General features: G+C 34.3%; 1 protein-coding gene across 1 annotated transcript in view; it reads right to left on the bottom strand.

The window, feature by feature from the left end:
• Positions 1 to 14,722, bottom strand: part of PLEKHH2 (pleckstrin homology, MyTH4 and FERM domain containing H2) — a 52,879-nt gene that overhangs the window by 33,366 nt on the left and 4,791 nt on the right. The window contains exons 3-5 of the mRNA XM_039386960.1: positions 1,892 to 1,954; positions 723 to 872; positions 180 to 263 (exon numbers count right to left, since the gene is read on the bottom strand). Of these exons, the coding sequence (XP_039242894.1) occupies positions 180 to 263; positions 723 to 872; positions 1,892 to 1,954 (297 nt within the window). The remainder of the gene's footprint in view (positions 1 to 179; positions 264 to 722; positions 873 to 1,891; positions 1,955 to 14,722) is intronic.

Genomic DNA, 14,722 nt, shown 5'->3' with positions numbered 1-14,722 from the left:
TGCCATTGTTTTAATTTTTCCCCTTTCCAGCAAATAACTGTATAGGTCAATAAAACTGGGAAGCTTTTTTTTTTTTTTTTTTTTACTATGGCACAAAGCCCTTTGACAGCCAAAAAGTCTAAGGGATATCCAGTCACAACAGTATATTTTCTGTGTAAGTATTGTAGCAAGAGTTATACCTCATGAAGCTTGACTGTCACCCATTCTTTTATTTTAGCTGCTTTTTCTTCTATGATTTTTGCTTCTTGCAGTCTTATTTGCTTCTGGAAAAAATTGACATAAGCATATTTTTCACTGAGTAATATAGTCTGCCTGAGTAGTATCTTCAGACACAAATCCTAAGATTGCTTGAAGTAATTCAGGCTCCTGGGCAATATGCAAAATTGCAACAATGATTTTCAAAAAATAAGAAATAGGGCCCTCACAGAGGCTACTGTTCCTCTTTCCTCTAGGAAAAATGAAAGCTCTTCAGGGGAGACAGTGAAGAGGAAGAACCTCTTTCCCCTCTTAAAAGTTAGATGTTCTTTCAAAGGAATCCAGAGCATAATTTCCAAATGAATAAACATTATTCAAATTATATACTTCTCATGGGAACCTCTTTAATCAAACAACAGAAATAATGTTAAACTTTTCTGTCCTCTACTGATCTTAAATTTCATTTTATTTTTGTATAATTAAGAATGGAATTGATGTTCCTCTTTTGTAACACCGTTATTTCTAACCTGTTCTTCAAGCTGTTTCTCCAATTTTTGTATTATGTCATTTTTATCTTGTATCAGGATCTCCAGATCTTGACATCTCTTATACAGCCTGGTTTCTGATTCACTCGTTTGAACATTTGCTGCTTTTAATTTTTCTTCCATGACCTGCACCTATTTGGAAAGTCAAATATAAAAGTTTAAGAAACATAATACTCCAAGTCAAAAGTAGTAATCTAAACACAAAACAGACTGTTAAAATCACCTCCACACTTAGATTAAAGTTTGCAATGCTTTGAAGCTTATTTGGGAAGAAACCCCACAGTTCATTATGGCTCCCTATGCATCTAATATCAACAGGACTGGCAAAACATGGAAAGACCTTATACAGATTTCATTAGTATCTCTAAGAGGCTTCTAGTTTTGTAACACACACTTTTAGAAATGCCAACATGGGAAGAATGCAATTTATCTACAGGGAGCTGTAGTTAGGCTTGATAAACAATGTTTTAATAAATAAACAATTGCACACTGTAAAAAACCTCAACAGGTTAGCAGCAGCATTCTAAAAAATGGCTTAAAAGTACTTGGCTTGTAGTCAGGAATGTTTTCTAACTCCAAATTAGTACATGAACATTTTTATTCTTATAATTTTCAGTTTCTATCTGTCTCAGAGTAAGATATGAAGAATGTTTTCAGAATACCAGAGATATGTTCATAAAATGTCTACAGGAGATATATCTGCCATTTGGAATTGGAAAGCAACTTTGGTTAAATATTTAGCCATGATCTCATTCTTTAGATGATGTAATTTCTACAAGAGGAACAAACAACATAGAATAGGCCTATTTAGAGCCTGTATTGGATAGCCTTGTTTTATTTTCTTACAGATCTTATAGAATAGGTCACTGTTTTTCATGTACACACATACCAAGGACTCATAGTGCATCAATGAAGAAGCTCATTACATGTATCTGTTTTTGATTTGTGATGTTAGCTTTGACTTCATTGACCTGAACTGGACAGCGAGCAAAGAAAGGTGTTAGAAAATCTCTTTGTTAAGACAAATCAACAGATGTAAAAGAAACTGTCTTCTCCTTTTTGAGAAGAAGAAATAGTAATTTTCTGAACTTCACTTCATGCACATAGTATCACACACATAGCTGGTGAGAGACATTTTACAGTGTATATACCTGCTGAAATGCTCTCTCTGCTTGACGATCAGCATCTAGAACTTGTTTCTCAAGCTGCTGCATCTGTAGACATATAAAAACATATAGTAAAAAGGCCATGCCTTCTGCCCATTGCCAGGAGGGTATTTTCATGATCTGTTTTGAAAAAGGAAAGAACAGGTTGTGGGCAGGAGCATAAAAATAGGATAAACAGTGCATTGGACTGGAAAAAGAATTCTTCATCATGGCTGTATTAAAACATTGAAAAGACTCTTCTACGGAAAAAAAAAAATCAAGTTTTCTTCATAGTATAATTTTGTGGCTGCTATATGACATACTGGTTTTTTTCTCTGCTATCAAGAGTAGAAATTCCTTTGTCAATAGCCCTGAAACTTTCCTCATGCGGGCCCAGAGTCTTAGAAAGTACTAAGCTCCTTCATGTCCTTCCAAAATTGGCAGGAGTAAAGGGTACTTGGCACACTATACAATTTGGACACTAATTCTTCTGAAGTTGACGAAGTCAGCTCTTTGGACAAATATGCTATGAGGCCTATCCCAGACTTTTCCATCCTCTGCATGATGAAGGTAGGATGTGGCAGAAGGGTCACAGTGGACTGAGGTGCTCCACAGGAGCAATGGATGAAGACAGAAAACAGTGTGACATGGAGGAGTTCAGGTCACCTCTGAGTGGGGGGAGACCCCAATCTGTTACTTTATAGTGTTGCCTAATGAATCACAGGCTCAACCTTTGCCCAGGGCCTTGGAAAACCCCTGCATTTTACATTATTTATTTTGAAGGCTTTCCCAACGGAATAGGGAACAGAAGAGGCCGGAAAGATATACTTTGTTTACATTTTGTTATGTTTTGTTAAGAGCTCTCTAGTCTAATTTTAGTGACTTTTAAAAAAAGTAAACTGTGTAACTGTTAACTGAAGTAACACTTAAAAGTACATAAGGTACTCCATGATTTAAGGACTTGCTGGTTCTCAGGAGAGACCTAGCTGAGACCTCAGTTCATCTGAAGAGGATGAAACATCAAATAATTATCATGGGATACTCAGTATTCAGATTGAAAATTGTTCACAGAAAAGCATATGATACAAATAATGCAAATGAAAACCATTTATTCCTTCTCCAGTTTTAAAATAATGGCTTTAAAATAATCAGTTTCATCCTGTCCTGTTTTTACTTTATTTCTGGCATCTTTCAGTTTCTTTTTCACTCTCCATCTCTTTTTTTTCTCTTGTCAGTTATGTTGTCAATCACATGGAACTTTTAGCACCTCATCCAGACAAAGACACAGAGTCATCATTTTGTATCAATCAATAACTGAAAATGGAGAAAATGGGTTTTCACAAACATTTAAAAAAAAAATATTTGACTGGCTTTCTAGTACTTTCTCATGCAATACAAAAACCCAAACTCTACATCATAATACCACAACACACCAATGATACAAGAGCAACAAACATTTCACAATCCACATGGTTATGGTCAGGTCCCCGGTGAGTTGTTTTGCAAGAACACTTCTAAGGATATGATCCTCCCAGTCATTCATGTGCTAACAGTCCAGGCAGATGGACAGGGAGATAAGCTTTCTTTGTTCCCCTCTGGCCACATGTATTTAATTTCATATTTATATGACCTCATATGGAGATTTTAACTTTGAGTTTAATTTTTAGAATTTTGAATTCCAAGGTTGCTGTCCATCTGTCTTTTCTGGTTTTACATTCAAATAGAAGTGGGGTTTGCAAGACTTACTTTAATATCATTTTCTAGACTTTTTTAGTGAGTTGAGGATTCAGAAATCAAGGTTATTTCTGCATATATGGTCAATCAACATTCTACTGTAGTAAAAGCAGTATGCTAAACTAAATGCAGCTATTACATCAATAATGAACTAATGTTCTGTAATATTATGACTCTTAATGTTCTAGAATATTATGATAGAAAACTCCTTCAGATATTTATAATGTGAAGTTCATCACTGATGAATAGAAAGTTTTTCATCAACTTTCACAAACAAACAATTTGTAAATGTGACTGACAATTCATTTATGTCCCGTACATAATTTCACCTGTAAAGTAGTATCAGAAACCTAACAAATTTAATAAATGAAATTAAAACCTGAAAATGTTGCTTGCCAAGTTCACTCTGCTGCCACTGCAGCTCAGCTTAAACCTGAAAACAACTAGTCTCTCTAGCAATATCTAATTATCACTGAGTCACTGTACAAGCATTTAAGCATTAGTGCTGCTCTTCCACACAACAGTTCAAGTTCTGGATAATACAGTGCACCAAAGACCTAAGTTCCTTCTATGTTTGCACACTGAAACTACACAATGCACCTCTTGCTAGGAATATATACTGTTGCACAGGGCCAGGAACATAATAGCATATTCATGTAGACAAAGAATATGATTTGAATAAAGCTGTTGCTAAGATGAATGTAAAGCTAGGAGCCAAAGAAGCTGAAAGAATTACCGAGAGAAAGGTCATTCAGAGATTAAAAATGGAAGAACAAGGTTTATTTTTGCTTCTTTTACAGTTAACTGTAATTTCAAGAAGGTATGCTAAGAAGCTTTGCATGGTCTCACCATACAGATACATTAATCAGCTTCCTGGCAACAACTAAATGTGAGATTTTGTTTGCAAAATTTTGAAGGGTCTTGAATCTATTTTGGGAGACTCCTGTTAAAGAAAGCAATCTATATTATTCAGCAAGAATGGAATACTATAGTTACCAAATGTGAGCACTTCTAGTAAAGTTAAATTGGCCAGCATTTCAATAATTTGATGCTACATAGTAATTACTGAGTCCTGATTTTCCCTTTATTTAGAGTTTATATAGACTTGTTTTGCAGAGTCCTGTAATAAGAAAGAAACTTAAAAAATATATTTCCCCCATTTGCATAAATAATCTGTAAACAATCCACAAAGTGGTTTTGCCTGAAAAATTAGATTTACATCTATATTCTGACTGCTTTGCTTCTTTATAGGTCTGTGAAGTTAAACAGAAAAAATGATTGCTTTAGGATATTATTTATTTGTTTATTCTTTATTATTGCTTTAGGATATTCTGAAGGCTATAAAACTTGTAGGGCAAAAGATTGGAACTGGTTCCAAAGGAAGGATTTCTCTTCAAAAACAAAACCTAACCTAAAACCTTCTTAAATTGGTGGTGAGTTTAATAACAATGATCACAGCACTACTGAGAGAGGTGAGAGAAGGTCAATATTTGTGACTGGGTTAATAGCTAATTGTTTAAATCAGGTTATGCTTTGAACTCGTCAAGAATGAAATGTAGTGGTAAATCCTCCTTACCCAATGACTATGAAGACAATTTCAGACCATGGATTGATAGCTTATCCTCAAATAAAAATGGAAAAAAAATCAACTTAAACTCACAATGGAAGTGGCAGGTAACTGCCACATTTAGAGGCAAAGGTCAAGTGTGCTCTATGTATGCAGAAGAACTCTTACCTATGTCTGCATCCTGAATATTGATGACCAACTCTGACTTTATACAGAACATGATTTGAAAAACAGAAAAGTCTGTTGACTTATACCTCTGTCCCACCAACTTCTTTCTAGACACATCTATGGAAATTGCCAGCATCACTGGGTCAAAATGTTATGTATCAGCTGATAGGCTAGACATTGCTTGAATGAACTACAGTCTGTAAAGTGAACAGACATAAAGTTGGCTTCCCAGGAGAAACACGCAGGGCCATCATGTCATTAATAACATCTGGCAAGTGAAGTATATTCAAGCTTAATTTTCTATAATGTCCTGGATGAGGTAATTTTAAATAATGCCCCAGTTCAACAAACCTCTTATAAGGAATATTCTTGTCACCCACATCAGATTGGTGCAGGTTCTTCCCAAAATTCATTAAGAAATCCAGAGATGTCCTGTCATAATATATACTGGGTTTGATTTTACAGTTTTAAATATAAAGAATAAATGTTTTAAGCCCGTGACCAAAAAGTACATGCATGCTGACTAAAGAACACTATCATTACAGAAGAACAGACTGCTATTTTAACTTGCACTTTCTCCTTCTCTCTTTAGGTGAAAAATCCTCTTACAATTTTCAGAAAATGCATTAGTGCATGCTGCATCAATTATCTAAACTATAGAAAACAGTATCTATTGTTAGAAACAGATTTGTTTTTAAACTTACTATGGAAATAACCACTCTACATCTGACACTCATCAAATTGAGCTATTTTTGTTCAAAAAACGAACAGAGAAATGCCACATATGAATAAATACTGAATTCTTTGAAGAAACATGGCAGCAATAAAACCCAAGAGGTGTACTGCCTTGGAGGTCTGGGCATTGAAGCACAACACATAGTTGCTGGGAATTTTGTACAATACAAGGGCAAATCCTACAGTGATTCTTTTTCAGAGGTCACCTCTAAGTTTCTTGACTGTATTTCAGAAATGTTTAACATATATATTTTTATGCAAGTAATTTTCATTTGATTAAAGCATGTATTGCATGAAAACACCAAAGGGTATAAACTCAAAAATCGTCACTCGCAGATTTCAAAAATACTCAGTTTGTATGCATATATATGTATATTATAAATGTATGTTATGTATAAGAACAAACTTCTAATTTTTTATCCAAGTCAACTTTCAATGTAACAGTTTGTCCTATTCACGTTTGAAATTTACATTATAATCAGTGCATAATACACTGCCTCCTAGTTTTTAATATTATAAACATCACAGTTGCATCAGATGGAAAAGGTGGAAATCTTTGGAAAAAATATAGGAAAAAATATGATCATTAATGAACAAAGAGAAAAACATCTCTTCTCTGTATGCTGATAATAGGTCCAAGTTTTTAAAAATGAAAAGTGAGTTAAAACCTAATGTATCTGAAGCAGACATACAGTCTGTCTATTGATGAACTGCAGAACTTCCACTGATTTGAGAATGGTATGTTTAGAGTCTGTTTTTTTCCTTGCATTTCAAATTTTCAATTCTTCTCATCTGAAAAAAAAATCCCAAACCATCTGTGGTTGTAAAATAATGTTCTACATAAAAAAAAGAGTAGTAAATCTGACCATTTTTAGATTCGGTGATTCGGTCTTCACACCACATAGGACTTACCAAAACCACAGAAACATAGGTATATGGTTGCTTCTATAAATAAACAAATAGGAGAAGCAATTTAGAGATAAACACACCTACAACTGTCTTTCAAAGGTGCAAGCAGATATAAACAGATGATGAATAAACATAGGCTGGCAATTAGAAGACCCTAATTTTTCACACTGAGTAAGAAAGAAGCTATAAAGGCAAAAGATCTGTTTTTTTTTATCTCATGCTTGGTAAGTTTATAAATGGTTTAAAGAATATGCCTGTCAGCTATTTCAGAGCACTGCATGTGACCAAGATTTCCCCTTTTATTTCTATACTCCTATGTTTAGACCCAAATATTTCAACAAATCTCTGCATTTCCATAAGAAAAGTCGGTACTCCTTAAAAGCAAGTAATCTGCTTGCCGGTGGCTTTGACAACCACCAGTTTTCATGGTTTAAAATATATTATGCCCAATCCATACATGTATAAAGCCTTGCATACATTTGTTAGTTAAAAGCCATGTTAAAACTGTTTTAGAAGCATTACTTGCTCTTTTTACAAAAAGGTCTCTTTTTTGGTGGTTTAGTTTAGGAAAATACAGTAATATTCCTCCTACTTCTGTAACTCATTTATTAAAAAGCTGACTGGGTATGTTACATCCATATTTTCAAACATTATTCCTTCTGTCTTGACATTTCTTTTCTACATATTATGTATTTTCCATAAGGGTAGTGTTAAATCTTTATAAATTACAACAAACTTCAAAATACGACCTGACTAATTAAGCCATATAGATGAAACACCTAAAGAACAGAGATGTAAAATAAATATACTAGTATTTCACAGGAAAAATAAACAAGAAGATAATTTGTAAAGGAGGAATGAGCACATGCCTTGGGGAAGAAATACTTTGTTCTTTACTGGTTGATTTTTTTTTTTATCCCAAAGGAAATACAGTAATTAGAAAGACTTATCTTTAATAGAACAGCTTTGCATTTTAACTATTTAATAGAAATATATTTTGTCACATAAATCTAGGAAATGATACCTCAGACTTACCTATATTTATAAAATTAAATATGCCTTCAGTGAAAAATGAAATTGAATATTTTGTCACAACAGCTTTTAGAACAAGACAAAACCTATAAAAGTATTACTCAGTTTTTTAGTCATCAAAATGAAGAATTGCTTTCTGTAGCTAATCTTCTTTTTGCCACAGATCTCCCCAAAAGGGCTAATGCTAAAGGCTGAGTTTCCATGGGGCTCAAATGTTCCTTAGGCTACTCACAGACGATACATGGTGAGTTTTCTTGACTATTTTACTGGTTCATAATATATGAAATTTTACTGTTTGTTATTATTTCCTACATGAAAAAAAATCTTTAGATGAAAGATTTAGTTATCTGGCTTAAATCTCTAAAGCTACAGCCTTATTTTTTCCTACAAATCCCACCTGAATGCTCACCTAGGTTATGACTACTGCAACACACAGATTAGTGCTTACAACCTGTTAGTTTGCAAGCTGCTATTTTTCAGTGCACTCCCATGTTTCTTCTTCTCCCATCTCCTTCATTTTTAATACCAATTAAAAGGGAAAAGGCTACGATTCTTCTCACTAACAAAGCAGTGTCATAGGACACTTGCATATTCTTATGCAAATCTGCCATCTAACCAATTCCTCTTCATTTTATCTTTCTCTATCACACTGATATATGGAGGGTAAAACCAATTTGTTTCTTTGATATCAGTTATATATATTATATATATATGTATGTATGTAAGTCTACACACACACACATATAGACATATACACTTCTGCTTCTTCTGCAGATAGCTAATAGTTCTACAGTCTTCATCACAATCCTGTTCACTTCTAACTACAGCAACTTCTGGCACTGTTCTCCTAAATAGGCAAAAGGCACTTAACTGCAAGTCCCTCTTAACTCTCCTTTTTAGCAATTCAGCTCATTCAGATGAACTGTGCTTAGCACAAAAGCCTTTCTTTCCTTGGAACAAAACGAAACTTCCAAAAATTATCAGTCTCTATTTGCTCAGTTTCCAAAATGATCAGGCTCAAAGTTTCTGTCACTCTCCATGATGAGACCAGTTTTACCACAGAGTTATATTTTACTTCTTTCAGCATGATTTTAAGAATTATTTGTCTCTAAAGGTTTTCCTAGTGGCCATTAAGTGGGTGAAAAGTACATATGAAAAAACCCAATCTTTCACATCTCAGTTGAGTTCATTGTAGTAAAATTAATGATTTCTTCTGGAAACTATATAAATTAAAAATATAGAACAAAAAAGCCCAGGGAGGGAACTCTTCCAGAATTGGTAATCTAGGCCAGCTGCCAGTAAATATAGACTCAAAAAAGTTAAATTCAGCAGTGGGATTTGAGGAGGCAGTGTAGTGAAGGACAACTGAGCAGCATGCAATGTTGGCTGAATAACTGCGCTTTTCCCATCGTCAGTCATAGGACTCTCCTAAGCCTGGTAAAACACTAGGAATGTTCACTCTCTCTGGCTGTCATCTTTTCCAACTCAGATCTTGTCTTGATAGTTAAATTGCACAGACACGATCAAATATAATTCGGTAGACCGCCACTCTGGCACAAACAGACTCTACCCTAACATCCAAAATCTTGAAAGAAGTGAAGATAGTTTAGCAAGAGGGACAAAGCACTTTGGCAAGCAAAGGAAAAAGAAGTCTCACATAGTGCTTAAAATGAAAAAGAGAAACGTATCAAGAACTGCTTGTTGATCTGCTTGGTTTTGTATTGATCATTGTATTGCAATTGTGGAAATTCTATAGCTCTGTCTCACTGAATTGGGACTTCTGATTAGAGCATGAACATCCATCTGAAACGGGGCCTATTTTCATGCCACTGCCTGAGAGAATTGCTTAAGAACTAAAGGTACCACTCACTGCCAACATTTTACAAATCGAAAACTTGACTGAAACGGAATTTATTAATGAAATTAAAGGGTATAGGACACTCAGGAAACAGATGTTGAAGGAGAAAGAGATTCTAGAAAGATACGTTAAGGCTGCATATTGCAATTTGAAGACAACAGATATTTAAAGCCTGAAAATACTCGCCGAGGGAATGAAAATTAAATGTGTAATTTCTAAGAGCAAAAAGAGTTCTCACCATGAAAAATGGAGAAAAAACATCTTGTAGCTCCTAAAAATGGAATGCTAAACAAATATTAGATTGGCTAAGAATCTGCACAGGTGGCTGCCCACTATCATAGCTTCCACGACTTCCACAAACTTCCCCATCTCAGGTGGGCTGGAATAGAACTGATGACCTTGTCTCCATACCACCCAAGGGAAGATATTAATCCTCTGGCCTCACAGCAAGAGCTGTGCTCTTCATGCCATTACCCAGCCAGGCCTCTAGAAGAACAGCTAATTTATTGCTTCCTGAGTTCTTTTTTTTTTTTTTTTCATCTTCAGCCTCCTTAGAAAGAATGTAGTTTTAAGATGTACAAAAACAACAACAAAAAAATCTGTTATACTGTTATAAAACAGTATAATAGAAAACTATTACAGTTTTCTATAATAAATAGAAAAACTTAATAATAGACAAGGCATCAAAATGAAACTATAAGAAAAATGTGTAGTATTAAAAAGGTGTAAACAGACCTAAAACTCTAGCCATAGACATTTTTATTCTCTTTAACTCTCGTTGCTTTCTCTTGTATCTTCTTAATTGCATCTGAATGTATTTTCCATGACAAGAAGTCTTTTAAGAGGAATAAAATACTGAAAAATAACCTTCATTTGAATAATTTTGGTTCAATGGTACTTCACTCCCTTTTAGTTTACCCTTCATAATCCTTTGACTGGAAATACTCATTGTGCTTTTTTTACAATTTTCATATTGGCAATCACTGCCTAAGTCAAATGTGTTATAGACTTTGCCTCTGAAAACATTAAACATGAAATTGTCATGCCAGAGATAACAAAACATACTGCATCTGCTTAACTTTCAAATGTCAAATGACATACCGTAAATAGGACTGTGAAATGAATAAAAATACAATGGGACCTGGATTTAGCTGTTGATTTGTAAGACAAAGTCTGAAATGTGTTATGCTTTGGAATATGTAGGAAATAGTATTTGGCCTAAAAGTTGGTTATCATTCCATTTTCATAAACTGCACAGAAAGTATAAATATTATGGCATTTGTTGTCTACACACTTGGTTGCCAGCTGAGCATGTATACAGAGAATATCCAAATGGAAGGTTAAAAGCAAACAAATCAATATACATATGAAAATAACTTAAAGCATAACATAATGACCCTCAGCACTAAAGGAAACAAACTTGGGAGATGTTCATATGAATGTTGAGTATTACTGGACAGCCCATAAAGCAACATTTGGGTTAGTGCCATATTCAGTCCTTACAGGGTCTCATGAAAAAGAAATTCAGTGAAGGCTGGCCAAGTGGGAATTTAAGACAGAGATGTAGTTCTCCTACTAAAAGAATTTTTTAGCAGCAGGAAGAACATTAACTTTACACCTGATGTTGCACACATATTTTAGGTGAAAAATGTACTTACTATGAAAAGAACGAAGGTCACTAACTTTTCCTATGACTTGAAATGCCAGCTGGAATCTTAACTTTCGGTATAACACTGTAATCTTTTATTCAACACAGTGGTTTTTTTAGTAAACTCTTCATATACGTAAGACTCAAGCTGCATTAAAATAAAGGTTTCTGCTTAAAACTCAGTTCCACAGCCATCCTAAATTTGGCATACTGGGATACTTTCTACATCATTCCTTAAATTCCTGTAAAGACCTCTCCCACTTACAGCAGCAGCTTCTGCTTAAAACTCCAACAAGGTCTCTTTCTTTGCACATTAGATTTATAAATATAGACTCTTTACTTGGCAAAATGAAAAAATATTAAAAACTCAAACAAATAAACAACAGCGAATGGATTAAGTTTTCTGAAAACACTGTGTATTCTGTTGCTTCTCTCTCTTCTTCTCCCCGAGTTCACTAAAAAATTTAAGTTCTGCTAGACTGCAGAAACACATTTACAATGCAAATTTCTCAACCTCCTCAACCACCAAGGTTCAAGGATGACTACTCGCTAAACTTACAAAACACGGTAAATAGTTTTTTCTTCTAACTTAGAACACATCTACTGGAATAATATACTCAAGACTTTTCATATTGATTGTTCATTTATTTGCAGGGGCAATATTAAATAAGATAACTGTGCAAAGGTATTTAATTTCTAGTGTGTCAGAAAAGTACTTCAGTTAATCCACAGCCTGAATACATTTACAGAAGCACACAGGTCACAGATAAAAATATTGGAAATGGATAGATTCAAGCAATCCCTTATTTAAATCTGGTTTTAGACTAAGTTATACAACAAATATAAGGGGAAAAACTCAATGGCAGTTTCTGAAAAGCCCTATACATAATGTAACAGGATGTAAACTCCTTTTCCTGATGCACTGTCTTGAAGAGGTACCTCTCAAACACACGCACAGAAAGGCTAGAGAATTACCATCAATTCATTTCTCTTATCTTCCTGTAGAGACTACCCGTTTTTGTCACAGTATCATTCTTACTGTTTTCTACAACAATTACATAGTATAATACCCACAGGGTTTTATGTCTGTCACGCCACAGTACTGTGATTTCTGTTGCTATTTTGAAGTGGAACACTGTCTGGTGCTATTGTTCAATGTTTTAGTACACATTTCATAGCATAGAGATGATTGTAAACAAAACCACAAATAAAGGCCTGTGCTAATCAAAGTAAGAGTGAGAATTATTTATGTGCTTTGCCAATTTGTCTCATTCTGTAACAGGTAACAAATAGGTACTAGAAAGTACCTATAAAGGCTGACATCAGCTGTATTATTCTTCGTCATTAGTATGAGGGTGATCATCAAGTACTGGCCAATCAGGTCTTCATTATTCACTTTGCTATTTCTCAAATATATTTGTGAGAAACAATTCCATGCAGTTTAATTTCAAACTACCGTGAGTCTGTCTTTCCTTTAACAAATACTGAGAATTGTTTGTATAATTCCAAAAACTAAATATGTGGGAAAAAAAACCCACTGGATTATTGGCAAATAAAAACAACGCCCAAATACACACAAACACTTTAGTTCCCTTTTTGAACACGGTTGGTTTTGAATTCTTCAAGACTGCTATACTTGCAGATGAATATCATCTCATTTTGTTGAGCTCTGACCAGTCTTGAATGCATATCCCAGCTGAACTCCAGCTGATGACTGAAAGATTCATATTAAAAAGTCAAAGTGACAAAGTAAGGAGAAGGATTATTTTTCAGGAAGTCTGCTAATGCTCTGCTCAGGAGAGCAATATATCAAATTATCCCAACTGAATACTTGGTGGACCTGTGGTCTTCACCAGAAAATGTTTCTCCCATTTGTAATTCTTGTAAACACTTCACTTTTTCTAAAATTTCTGAGAAAGATAAGGCAAATTAAAACAAGAGGGCAATAACATGACAAGTGCTTAAGATTTTTTAAACTATTCTGGAGTCATGTTTATCACAGATGTGAGAGCGTAATTTGCCTTGGAGTGCTTTGTTTCAGGCACAGTGCTGAAGATTTGTGATTTTATCCCCCTTATTCTGTTTGTTCGGGGGTTTTTAATGCCAATATTTGAAATTACATGATTATGCATATATTTCTGTTAATTTAAGGGGATATTTCTAGCAGTTAACAGCCTGTAAATGCAAACTGTAAAGCAACAAAGTAAAAAGTCAAATAGAAAGCATTAAAATTTCTAAAATATTTTCTTTAAACTCAGATTGTATTGTGAAGGGCTGTTCATGAATCTTAACTTTTTGGTTGCCAAAACTATAATCAGCAGCAGCCACATAAAACATGGTAGTTACGGCTGCTGGAAGGTTCCCAGAAAAGTCATGTCCACTTGACTTCCATCCAGAATCCAAAAATGCAGTGGTCCAAAAGGAGTAAAGACACAGGACAGATATGTATGATCTAACAGTTCCAACTGTGTAAGCATCCAATAATCTTGTGGAGTGTTACAGAAGACACTGTTGTACTCTTTGATGGATGTTCTCCTCCAAGACCGATGATAATAACTCATTAACTTATCTGTGAGCCTTGCAAACTGGAATGAAAGACACAAGTAGCTTTCCTTTTTTATTTTTTTTTTATTCTTAAATGAAATTTTAAAGGATGGCTTTTGAACAGCTTATTGTTCTTTCAAAACTGAATATTCTGCAATACCTCTTCAATGAGGGTTTGTCATACAGAAAAATTGCAAGATTAGGTAAACAATTTAGAGTTTCTACCTACACTGCTTTCTAATAGCAATAAAGTATATATTTAAACAGTATTCTTCAAATTAAATGATACAATACTTTTCAACTTCCTGGGTCCCCAGACTCAGGTGATTAGCCATACTTGGAGGTGTCTTATTATAGGAAAATAAAATCTGGTACACGATTCAGTCAGGAATACTGGGGGAAATAATACTTCTGGATTTTCTCTGCAATGATTTCTGTGTCTTATCACATCTTAAATACTTAATAAATTTGTTAAATACTAATTTCAATGTTGTAAAAGTGATTACTGGATACATAATTTTTTCTGCAGGAGAGTTGCCAGTGCGCTCTTATTTGAAAATGAACATTTTTTTCTGGCAATTCTGATGTGTGAAATTCTTTTACAGCATTAAAACATACCTGTTGTCCATATATTTTGTTTTA

This window comes from Pipra filicauda, unplaced genomic scaffold (assembly GCF_003945595.2).
Source record: "Pipra filicauda isolate LSUMZ 115617 unplaced genomic scaffold, ASM394559v2 scaffold51_size4534324_pilon, whole genome shotgun sequence".
Lineage (NCBI taxonomy): Eukaryota > Metazoa > Chordata > Aves > Passeriformes > Pipridae > Pipra > Pipra filicauda.
Note: the sequence above shows the minus strand (reverse complement) of the source record. Positions and strands in the feature narration are given on the sequence as shown.